This window comes from Colletotrichum spaethianum, assembly GCF_022836535.1.
Source record: "Colletotrichum spaethianum MAFF 239500 DNA, contig30, whole genome shotgun sequence".
In the NCBI taxonomy this organism is placed as follows: domain Eukaryota; kingdom Fungi; phylum Ascomycota; class Sordariomycetes; order Glomerellales; family Glomerellaceae; genus Colletotrichum; species Colletotrichum spaethianum.
The window spans coordinates 298211-309502 of record NW_026054800.1 but is presented as its reverse complement, the minus strand read 5'-3'; the positions used below and the strand labels follow the sequence as shown (position 1 = coordinate 309502).

Genomic DNA, 11292 nt, shown 5'->3' with positions numbered 1-11292 from the left:
TTGACCAAGTCTTTCACTCCCTCTCCCGTTGGCAATTTCAGTCTCATCTGCGTCGCTACTCGCCTGTGCGGCCACTTGCGTTGAGTTTGACTTTTTGTGGCTTTTTTACAGTCGGGTGCGGGGAAGAGCGTCCGCCGGGATTGGTCCGTCACTTGATGATGGAGGAGGACACCGGTGCTGACCCCTGTCGGACCTAGTGAACCCAACCTGCCCTGCCCGCCCGCCCAGGGCAGAGGGAAGGCACGGCAAGGATCACGACGGAAAAGACACACGCAGGAAACGAGGTACGTACCTTGACTGTTCTGTTCTGGCCGTGCCGGACGAGCTTGACCTTGACCTTGAGGATTTTCTTTTTGCTTGGTGTTACTCATTTGATTCGCGTGGGTTCATCTCCCGTGCATGTGCAAATCCTCAGGTAACGACGACAGTCCAGCTGGCCTATCCATGTCCACGGCCCGCCGCGTCGTCAAGGTCCTCGTCTCCGGGCGGACAGAGTGACACAAGCAACAAACAAGCACACATACAACACATAGCAGAGAAGGTTCCCAGAGTCTGCCCAACTCTGTAGCCGCAACTCGGTGTTGGTACGTACCATAAACATGAGGTGAGCACAGCGTGAGACACCGCCCTTGTGGCATTAGGACCTGGTCGAGCTTCTTCGTCTCCATCCAGCCCGGTGCAATGTCGCTTCGCGCCCTGTTCATCCATACCTGTACACGCAACAATGGTCTGTAAGGTAGTGATACATCACGCTGTTCGCCTGGTGACATCGCCAACCATCCTATCCTGTCAGCCACTCACAGCTGCCCTCTCCGCATCTCGTCTCCTACACCCAAGCTCCGAATTGATGGTACCTTGGCTTTGACCTCCTGGTACCTCATATGCGTGCCCGTTCCAGTCTCAATCTCCCGATCTATGCAGGATTACCACTCCCAGTCCACAGACGCGGCCCATCGTTGTCTCGACCAACGAGCCAATGACCTAGTTGTCGTGTCGCCTTCCCCCATGTTCGTCGTTCAACATGTCACAAAACACGCAACTAGAACCGGCCACCAAAGGATTGATCGTCCACACCCTTCGCTGCCCTCTCTCCGCACCTGCGCCTACCCATGGCCCATCATATACCACGGGAACGGGCAATCCTCCACAACAACCTTGTCTACCCCATGCGCCAACCCTTTGCATTCGGTCCGTCCAATCCATCTGCTGGGGTCCCCCTTTCGATGACCTCGACCGGCCAGGCCAATGTCAGTCGACGCCGCATCCTGGTGCGACGAGGGTTCGTGTTGTTACCGCCATGCGACCCGGATCTCATTGTATGAGACAGTCACTGTCACCCCCGAACCGTGTCGACCGGGACGTAGTCGTACCGACCATTCGCGTAACTCAACCTTTACATAAAGTTTCGGCCACGCCCACCTGCAAACCTGTTCAAAAGCCACGCGGCGACCCCTTCGTTGACGCATCTGACCTTACAACCCCATCTCGTCCTACCGGGACAAAACGGATCAACGAGACACCACTGAATACAACACCAGAACACTCGCCATCGTGCGAATCTCGCCGCCATGTATCAGGCGCAAAATGTTTACTTCATTTGCGGCTTCGCCGCCATTGGTATGTGACCACTCTCCCATTCCGTGCCAGCCATGCCCTCCAATCCACCAATGCTGACTATGGCCAGGCGGTGGTCTCTTCGGCTTCGATATCAGCTCCATGAGTGGTGTCCTCGGGACCGAGGCCTACAAGCGCTACTTCGGCAACCCTGTGTCGTACGCTCAGGGCGGTATCACCGCTTCCATGCCTGCCGGTTCCCTCGCCGGCTCTCTTGTCTCGTCTTTCATCGCCGACAAGTACTCCCGTAAGGTCGCCCTCCAGTTCTCCTGCATCCTCTGGATCATTGGTGCCATTCTGCAATGCGCTTCTGTCAACGTTGGCATGCTTTGCGTCGGCCGTGTCATTGCCGGCATGTGTGTCGGTATCGCCTCCTCCATCGTCCCTGTTTACCAGTCCGAGATAGCCCCCAAGGAGATTCGCGGCCGCGTCGTCTCGCTCCAGCAGTGGGCCATTACTTGGGGTATCCTGATCCAGTACTTCATTCAGTATGGCGCCGCCTCGGGCATCGGAGGCGGCCCTACCGACCCCAACCAGCCGACCGCTGCTTTCCGTATCCCTTGGGGTGTGCAGATGGTTCCCGCCGTCGTCCTCTTTATCGGCCTCTTCTTCTTCCCTTACAGCCCGCGTTGGCTCGCCAGCAAGGACCGCTGGGACGAGGCTATCCAGGTTCTCGCCCACCTGCACGGCAACGGCGACGTGAACCACCCCAAGGTCCTGGCTCAGTACCAAGAGATCGAGGAGGCTCTCCGCTTCGAGCGCGAGGAGAACATTAGCTCTTTCAAGGGCCTTGTTGCTCCCCGCATGTACAAGCGTGTGCTTCTTGGTATGAGCATTCAAATGTGGTCCCAGCTGTGCGGCATGAACATCATGATGTGTAAGTGACTCTACCCGAGGGTGAATGCTGCTTTCACGGTGAACCTCCACTGACATGCGCTCCAGACTACATTGTCTACATTATGCAGGGTGCAGGCATCGGCAACCCGCTCTTGACCGCCTCCATTCAGTACATCATCAACGTCGTCATGACTCTGCCTGCTATTGTCTTTATCGACAGGCTCGGCCGTCGTCCCTTGCTCGTCGGTGGATCGTTCATGATGATGACGTGGTTGTTCATTTCTGGCGCGCTCCAGCAGTACTATGGTCAAGCCAACACTGACGAGACGAGCAACTCTGAGAACGAGTCCGTTTCCTGGATCGTCAAGGACCAGTACTCCGTTTCCGCCGCTATTGTCTCTTGCTCCTACCTCTTCGTTGCAACCTTTGCAACCACCTGGGGCCCGGTATCGTGGACCTACCCTGCCGAAATCTTCCCTAGCAAGATTCGTGCCAAGGCCGTCTCCCTAGCTACCAGCACCAACTGGTTCTGGAACATGGTTCTGGCCTTCGCCGTTCCTCCCCTGTGTGAGTTGACGTGTCGTCGCCAACTTTCCGGTGCCACTGCTAACCAGAACATTCAGTGTGGAACATCAACTACAAAATGTACTACATCTTCGCTACCTTCAACGCCCTTGCCTTCCTCCACACTGCCTTCTTTGCCCCCGAAACCAAGGTAACCTTCATCTTTGCGCCCTGCTTCCATCCTCATGCTGATGTATGCTTTAGGGCTTCACCCTCGAGGAGATGGATGATGTCTTCAACTCCGGCCTTCCAGCCTGGAAGAGCCACAAGGCCAAGTCGCGTCTCGACGACCTCGAGAATGAGATCGCTGCCGGAAACATCAAGGTCGGACGCCCGGTCAACACCACCGAGACCAAACATGACGTTGCCGAGCACGAGAAGTCTGCTGGCGTTTAAGTCAGTTTACTCCTACGATTTGTGTACCATAATACCAGTACGGGGATGTGTAAGAGGAAGTACTTGTAATAAATGAACAAGAGGATGAGAGGGTCAGAGCGGATGAACGGATTCATGAGCTGATGGATTGATGCGGGAGATACCAGGAACTGTCAATCTGCTCAAGGACGTTGGATATGAGTATCACTCGCTTCGAAAAGATGGAAAACACGAGTTTAATCGCAGCATGTGCCGGGGCTTCAACCACAGTTGAGTCGTCTGCGCAATAATACAAGAACACTTCTTTGAACCGTGTCATATACCAAGAGCGTGGTGCAAATGTCGCCATGCCGATGGAAACTGGGATCAAGCAGTTTGGCGATCATTGTCAGCAGGGCCTGCACAGGATCAGACGAGCCCGGATGGGCTATTAAAGCACCTCGCCGCGCAAATCAATGTTCGCTCGTCTCTCTAGGCATATGCATCTTCTCAAGATCCCGCATCTTCCAACACGTCCATGCACCCCAACGGCAAACCCCTCTAGAACACGATGCCGCCGCCGTCGACGACCAAGTCGCTCCCGTTAAAGTAGCTCCCCGCCCTCGAGCAGAGCATGACGACGACGCCAGCCACCTCCTCGGGCATTCCCATCCTCCCCGCGGGGTTCCGCGCGGCCCATATGTCCCGGGCCTCGCGCAAGCCCTCGCCCTCGTTGAGCACGGTGTCCATGTACCCGGGGCTGACGCTGTTGACGGCGATGCCGTAGCGCGCCCACTCGGCGGCGAGGCTGCTCTTGAGCTGCAGCAGGGCGCCCTTGCTCGCGTTGTAGGCGGCCTGGGGCTGCGGGAAGTTGACGCGGTGCGCCGAGATGGAGGCCGTGAAGACGATGCGCCCGCCGCGGCCCTGGCGCGCCATGACGCGCGCCGCCGCCTGCGCGCACACAAAGGCGCCCGTCGTGTTGATGTCGAGGATGCGCCGGAACTGCGCCGCCGGCATCTCGAGCGCGTGCACGCAGCCCACCACGCCCGCGAAGCACACGAGGTGGTCGACGCCGCCGAGGTCCGCGGCCGCGCGCTCCACGGCGGCCCCGACGCCCGCCTCGTCCGTCACGTCGACGCTCTGCGCCTCGATCCGCGCGGCCGGAAATTCGGCGCGGAGGGCGGCGATCTGTGCCGTGGCCGCGGCCGAGGCGACGTCCAGGTCGAGGAGCATGAGGCCCGTGAGGCCGTGCTGGAGCATGGCGCGCACGACGGCCTGGGCGATGGCCCCCGTGCCGCCCGTGACGACGGCGGTCCCGGCGAGCGCGAAGCGGGACTCCGCCGTGTCTGCGGCGGACGCGGTGCGGAGGGACGCGCCGGGGAGGTCAGCGAGGCCCGAGGCGAGCGTCATGAACGGGATCTGGCGCTTCGTGAGCTCGGCGCGGGCGGAGGGGTCGGCCATGTTGGGCTTTGGGTGTGTGAGATGAGATGAGATGGTTGTGTAAGTGAAAGGGCCCGGGAGTGAGTTGTTTGGAAGAAACGCCCAGTAGGAAAAGATGCTACGATGAATTTACTTTTTTTTCCTTCTTACCTCCTTTCCTCCCTTCTTCTTGGGCGATGCCGAACGTCCAGATCGCCGGGGTCGTCCGGGTTTTCAAGCATGTCGTCAGGCAATGGAGGGGGGTGACAGGGCGCCGTGCGGCGGTGGGGGGACGCCTGGCGGAGGACTGTCGCCCGATGCGGGTCTGTGCTGGCCGGCGGCGGGGTTCCGAGTGCGGGGGAGGGGAGGCCTGGAGGGGGTTTGGGGTTGGGGTACGTCACGGTGCGTGGCCACGACATGTTCTCGGGATGGATGTGATGCGTTCGGGCCAACGAGAGTCGAGGGCGTCTGGGGCGCCACGATGACGAGGGGGGGGATATCGGGTCACTGTCGAGCGATGAGCATGGTATGCTTCTTTCGCTTGACGGAGTTTGTCCTTGAGAATATTTGCTCTGCAGCCTTTTGGTTTCCACATCGAGGTGCTGCTCGCTCAAACGGTGCGATGCGATTCACTGGCGACAAAAACACCAGCCACCCCAGCTTGCGATAGCTACCCATCACGGAACTGAACTCAACAAAGACTGGTGTGAAACAATGTATAGACATCCTTTTGACCATTTCTATTAGATTACGTAAAAAACCTCTATGTTAGGGGGTACTACTACAGTTCTCTCGCCATGCCACGTTGCTGTGCGCGCCATGAAGGCCTTCTCTAATCTCTCTTTCTCTCTTACGAAATAAACCCACCATTCTTTTGAATTTTTGATTTCCCTCTGGACTCCAATGGAAACCTTTGCGTCCGACGGCGAGAACCGTCGACGGGTGATGGATGAGGGAACCCCATGCTAATGCACCGAAATCAACAAACAGTAAAGAAAACGTGTCCATGCCGGACTGGGTATGATGCGATTATCTGCGGTTGAAGTTCAAGAACTTGCTCTGCAAAAGGGTGTTAGTGTCTGCCTCAAGACGAGATGCAAGGGTGGAGAGGGAGAGGAAAACTTACAGCCATGAAGAGGATGATGACGTTGCTACCGACAAACGCCGCAAAGATACCAAGGTCCCTCCAGCGGTGACTAAAGTCCAGGCCCAGAGGCTGGTAGAACTCGTCGCCCACCTTGTACGCGCAGTACTCGCAGCTTGACGTGTCGTTGTTGGCGAGGTATCCGGGCCCGCCGTTGTCGAAGAAGGGCTGCATGTAGTCGCCGCACGTCTGGCCCTGCGGCGCCGTGAAGGGGTTGAACTCGGACTTGGTGCAGGCGACCTTGAGATCGTGCAGCGCCGTGACGACCATGCCGCCGATGAGGCGCGTGAAGGGGTCGAGCTGGTAGAGCCAGGCGCGCCAGAAGCCGGGCATCTGCGGGGCGGGGATAGTGACACCGCAGAAGAGGGCAAAGGTGATCATGATGAAGGGATCGAACTGCGACGAGATGAAGGGGCTGGGCGTCAGGGAGGCGAGAGCCTGTCCGAGGGAGACGGAGAAGAGCTCGGTGATGAGGACCATGAAGAACTGGTAGCCCGCGCGGGACGAGTCGGACTGGAAGCCCGGCATGTAGTACAGGGGCAGGAAGAAGGCGACGGCGCACATGATGGAGTACGGCAGCTCGGCGATGGTGATGGCGGCGGCAAAGGTCAGCGGGTTGTACATCTTGGACGACGCCTCGCGGAAGAAGAGGGCGCGCTTGATGTGGAACATGACCTCGACCTGGCTGATGATGAGGGCCGGCAGGACGGTGACCTGGAACATGACGAAGACCTTGTACTGCAGCGAGCTGCGGCTCCCGTCGAGGTTGAGGTAGGTGAGACCGGTGATGAGGGCGACAACGACGTGGTTAAAGAGACGGGTGAAGAGGTAGTTGGGGCTGCGCCAGAAGCTGAGGTTCATGCGCTTCACGACCACCTTGAGCTGGTGCCACTGCGGGCTAGCGTACTCCTTCTCGAGGTCGTGGTTTGTGGTTCGGCCCGCGGCGATGCGCTGCTCCTTCAGCTGGCTGATGGTGTCCTTGACGTTGGCAAGTTCGGCGCTGTCGTCCCAAATGTCGGCCCAGTCCTTGTTTCCGACGCGGGGCGCGGAGCCGGCGCCGATGGCCTCGAGCATGTACTCGGCGACGTTGTCGGTGGGCTTAGCGACGGCGCCGTGGCGCTTCAGGTAGTCGCGCAGGACGACGGCGTCCTGGCCAATGTCGCCAAAGTAGACGGTGCGTCCACCCCTCTGGAGCAGCAGGAGACGGTCAAAGTTCTCAAACAGGGCGGCGTTGGGCTGGTGGATCGTGCAGAGAATGGCCTGTCCGGCGGCGGCCAGCTTCCTAAGGAAGCGCACAATGTTGAAGGCGCTCTGGCTGTCCAGACCGGAGGTGGGCTCGTCGAGGAAGAGGAGGAGCTCGGGCTTGGCGGCCAGCTCGACACCAATGGTGACACGCTTGCGCTGCTCGACCGTCAGGCCGAACTCGGGCGATCCAATAATGCAGTCGGCAATGTGCTCCATCTCAAGCAGGGCGATGATCTCCTCGACGTACGAGAATCGCTCAGGGATAGGGGTCTCGTAGGGCTGGCGGAGGAGGGCGGAGAATCGGAGGGCCTCGCGGACGGTCTGGGTCGGGTCATGAAGATCGAGCTGCTCGGCGTACGAGGTGCTTCGCTGGAACTGCTTTCCGGGCTTGATGCCGTCAACGAGGACATCACCGTGGATAACACCAATGTTCTTGCGGGCCGCAAGCACGTCGAGAAGGGTGGTCTTGCCTGCACCGGAAGCGCCCATCAATGCTGTGAGCTGGCCGGGCTTGACGTATCCAAAGACGTTGTTGAGGAGACGACGGGTTCCACCAGGAACGGGGACATCGTAGTTGAGGTTCTCCCAGGTCAGGACGGCTTCCGACTTGATGCTGAGGTCGGAACCCTCCTGCTTGTCGCCGCGGCGCTTGCCTGCTCGCTTCTCGATGAGAGCCTCGTTGAGCCTCTTGCGCTCCTCGTTGGGCTTCTGGTAGACCTTGGCCGAGTTACCGTTGTTGCCGAAGTTGATGAGTTCTCCGAGAGTGACGTTCATGATGAGGAAGAAGACGATGAGGGCGAAGATGATGCCCCAGTTGCGCCACAGGTCGCCCTTGAAGTAGTTGAACCCAGCTGCAATGTAGGCCGAGCCGTCGACGAGGGTGGTTCCGGGCTGGGAGCCCGCAAGGGTGCAAACCTGGTGGTTGATGTCGCCGTAGCCGGGGCCCGAGGGGATGAGCGAGTCGTCAGTGCAGGTGAGCTTGAGGCGGCTAAACTCGTTCTCCATCATGGCGCTGAAGGCGAGACCAAGCGCGTTGACCCAGTAGATCCATCGAATCCACTTGTGCTCAGACTGGTACTGAATGAGGTAGCCAGATGTGACAACGAAGAAAGTGATCAAAACGACAGCGAACTTGATGGCGTAGTCGAAGTCGGGACTGATACAACCGATGATACGGAAGAACAGGGTCATGGCGATGTTTCCGGACAAGATCATGAGGTAAAACGTAAAGAAAGCCCCCGCCTCGCGGACGAGACCCGACATGAAGTAGACAATGATCGAGAAGACCAAGATCTGAGTCGCAGCAAAGGCCTGATCGACGATGATCTGGGCAATCCATAGCGCCGAAGGTCGGTGGAAGGCGTACGCTTTGTGTTTGTTGACAATGGCACGACCGGTCATGGTACCTGCCAGTTCCGAGAAGGCCTGGAAGGCGTTGAACAAGAGCGAGATGAACATGAGACCACCCTTGCTGAAAGCGCTGGCGGAAGTCGAACCGAGACGGAAGAACAGGGTACCGAGGACGATGGCGATGACGATGGAGCGAACCCAAGAGAGGAACAAGGAGAGGCGGTCCTGCAGCTTGAGGACGAACTGACGCTTCATCAGCGCCCACACCTGCAGGTGGAAGCCAACGGCGTAGACGGACTTCTTCGACGAGCCACGCTTGGCCTCATTGACGGCGACTCGGAAGTCCTCGTGCTTCTCCGTCTCCTGCGCGAGACGAGCCTTGTACTCCTCCATCTCGCTGTCAAGCTGCTTCTTGAACTTGGATGTCTGGAAGGCCTCAGCGAGGGTCTCGGGACTGTGGGGCGCGTTCTCGGGCGAGCGACCGGCAGCATACTCTCGCTCGAACTCGTCGGTGCATCCGGTAACGTAGTCAGGGGTGGTCTGTCTGGGGCGAGGCGCGAAGCCAAGGCCCTCAAAGTAGGCGCGGGCCTCCTTGGTGGGGCCCAGGTAGACCTGCTTTCCGGCATCAATAACCATGACCTTGTCGAAGTGGTTGTAGATGTTCTCGGAGGCCTGGTAGAGGGACACGAAGGTGGTGGTTCGGTACAGGTTCGTCTGAACACGCAGGGACTTGACGAAGTCGAGAGCCGTACTGGCATCCAGACCGCGAGTACTGTTGTCCCAGGAGAGAACGCAGGCGTTGCTGATCATCATCTCTGCAATGGAGACACGCTTGCGCTCACCGCCGGAAACACCGCGCACGAAAGCGTCACCAACGACCGTGTTGCGGGTGTGCTCGATGTTGAACATCTTCAAGAGGGTGGAAATGACCTGCTTCTTGAATTCGTTCTTGGACAGGCCGGCAGGGCGCTTCGCGGGGACCTTGGTGTCGAGGGCAAAGCCCAGGGTCTGCTCAACCGTGAGGGTGGAGTGGTGGATGTCATCCTCCTGGTTGTAGACAGCCTCACCGCGGTACTGCTTGAACTCCTCGGCGGTAAAGGGTCCGTAAAGCACCTCGCCAGTCACGCTGGTGTACCCGCCGCGCCAGTTGGCAATGGTCTTGAGGAAAGTACTGCAGCCGGAGCCAGGCTTACCCAGAACTAGCACCATCTCGCCGGGCTTGCAAACACCCTTGAAGTTGTCCAACAGCGTAGCCTCGACGCCCTTGTTGTTCAGTCCCAGCATGTTCATGACCGGAGTGACGTAGTCGACAAAGTTGATAAAAGCATCGGGGAAGGTCTGGACGTAGTTGGTGGTGCCGCCCATACCCTTGACCGTGAGTCCATCCCAGTAGACACCAATGTGCTTCGGTCTGATGCCGGCCTCACGCTCGGCCTCGACGCCACCACGCAGGACAGCCTCGAGGTCGAACTGCTCACCCTCGGTATCGGATGAGGGCGAGGCCGAATTGACGTTTGCAACGGCTTTCTCGACATCTTCGGACTTGTTTCGGCTACCTCGACTGTTCACCCTGCTTACTCGCGACACGCCAGACAGCTCGCGCTGCAGCTCGGCGAACTCAGCCTCGGCCTGGTGCACCGAGACACCGGCGTGGATTGCGGTGAAGCCATCGGGGTTGTTGCGGCGGGCCTCCTCTCGTTGGTGCTCAGAACTGTCGGCGGCGGTCGAGGTCGAGGATCGCGGAGCCGGGTGCGCTTCGGCCGTGTTCTTCTCGTTGGCGGTGGGGCTGCCTCCGGCCACAGCCTCCTGGGTCTTCTCAAAGTCCTGGTCCGCCATTGGACCTTGGGGCTGAGGAAGTGTTCGCTTTTGATCGTTGTCCACTGCGAAGGCGGTTCGGAGGTGGCGTATGAATTCTCAAGGAAAAAAAGTGTCGCGACGGCGGGCGACTGACACAAGTCAAGTAGTTGTTTATTATAGGCGACGACGATGATCCAGTCAGCCGGAAAGTGGCGGTGGCTGGCCCGTGCCGATGAGACGAAGGTGTTGTAGTGGAGGTACGGGGATGTGTACCGTGGGGAGAATAGCAAAGGAGGGAGGGACAGTAAGTCGGGGGACGTGCAGTTTCAGGGAGATCAAATAGTTATCAAAGGACTGGTGGAATAAGGAGAGAAGGAGGGTGGGTATGGGTGAAAGAGAGAGACGGCGATGCTTCGGACCAAAGAGCGGCCGTTCGGCGGAGGAGAAGAGAGTAACAGGTTGACTCACAACCACCGATGATCCAAGCGAGTTGAATGATGAGAAATAAGGAAAGCAAGAAGAAGCTTGTCTGTGTTGACTAGAGAGACATATAACTAAACACTAGTTGAGGAAAAAAAATAAAGAGGGTCCCCTGGGCCGGCTTGGCTGTCCATCGTTGCTCTGTCGGATCGACTTCGGGAGCCAAAACAGAGAGGTATTACCAATCAAGGATCAATGACAATTTCATCGGAGTAGTGACCCGGACGTAGGACGTGTTAAGCCCGCGGTGGGCACTTGATGCGCGCAGCAGCTGTTGCTTGTCACGCCGCTTGTCTAGGATGGATGGAGGTGGACTGCACGCCAGGGCGCAGGGCAACCCAAGGCGACTCTGTACCGACGGGCCTCTGTCTGGCATGTACACTTCTGCTCTACATGGGAATCCCACCTTTGGTGGGTGGGAAATGTAGGTACCGTATAGTATATCTCGGGTGTGGGTATGTGGGTGTGTGAATGCTGGCAGCACCAAG

The 11292-nt window shown here is 58.5% G+C and overlaps 4 protein-coding genes across 4 annotated transcripts; 2 read left to right on the top strand and 2 right to left on the bottom strand.

Moving 5' to 3' along the window:
• Nucleotides 1-1568: 1568 nt before the first annotated feature.
• Nucleotides 1569-3411, top strand: ColSpa_09748 (MFS glucose transporter mfs1; the record flags this gene model as incomplete). The annotated part of the gene is made up of 5 exons (XM_049275960.1): nucleotides 1569-1617; nucleotides 1685-2491; nucleotides 2557-3018; nucleotides 3075-3166; nucleotides 3220-3411. The coding sequence occupies 5 exons, from the start codon at nucleotides 1569-1571 to the stop codon at nucleotides 3409-3411; spliced, it is 1602 nt and encodes a 533-aa protein (XP_049131917.1).
• Nucleotides 3412-3930: 519 nt separating this feature from the next.
• ColSpa_09747 (putative NADP-dependent oxidoreductase YfmJ) lies at nucleotides 3931-4830 on the bottom strand (the record flags this gene model as incomplete). Its single annotated transcript, XM_049275959.1, has 1 exon — nucleotides 3931-4830. The coding sequence occupies one exon, from the start codon at nucleotides 4828-4830 to the stop codon at nucleotides 3931-3933; it is 900 nt and encodes a 299-aa protein (XP_049131916.1).
• A 964-nt stretch (nucleotides 4831-5794) lies between these two features.
• On the top strand, nucleotides 5795-8518 carry ColSpa_09746 (uncharacterized protein; the record flags this gene model as incomplete). The annotated part of the gene is made up of 3 exons (XM_049275958.1): nucleotides 5795-5806; nucleotides 5834-6028; nucleotides 6071-8518. 3 exons carry the CDS (start codon nucleotides 5795-5797, stop codon nucleotides 8516-8518), a joined length of 2655 nt encoding a protein of 884 aa, XP_049131915.1.
• ColSpa_09745 (ABC transporter G family member 11) lies at nucleotides 5818-10363 on the bottom strand (the record flags this gene model as incomplete). The annotated part of the gene is made up of 2 exons (XM_049275957.1): nucleotides 5818-5847; nucleotides 5915-10363. The coding sequence occupies 2 exons, from the start codon at nucleotides 10361-10363 to the stop codon at nucleotides 5818-5820; spliced, it is 4479 nt and encodes a 1492-aa protein (XP_049131914.1).
• Between the last annotated feature and the right edge of the window lie 929 nt (nucleotides 10364-11292).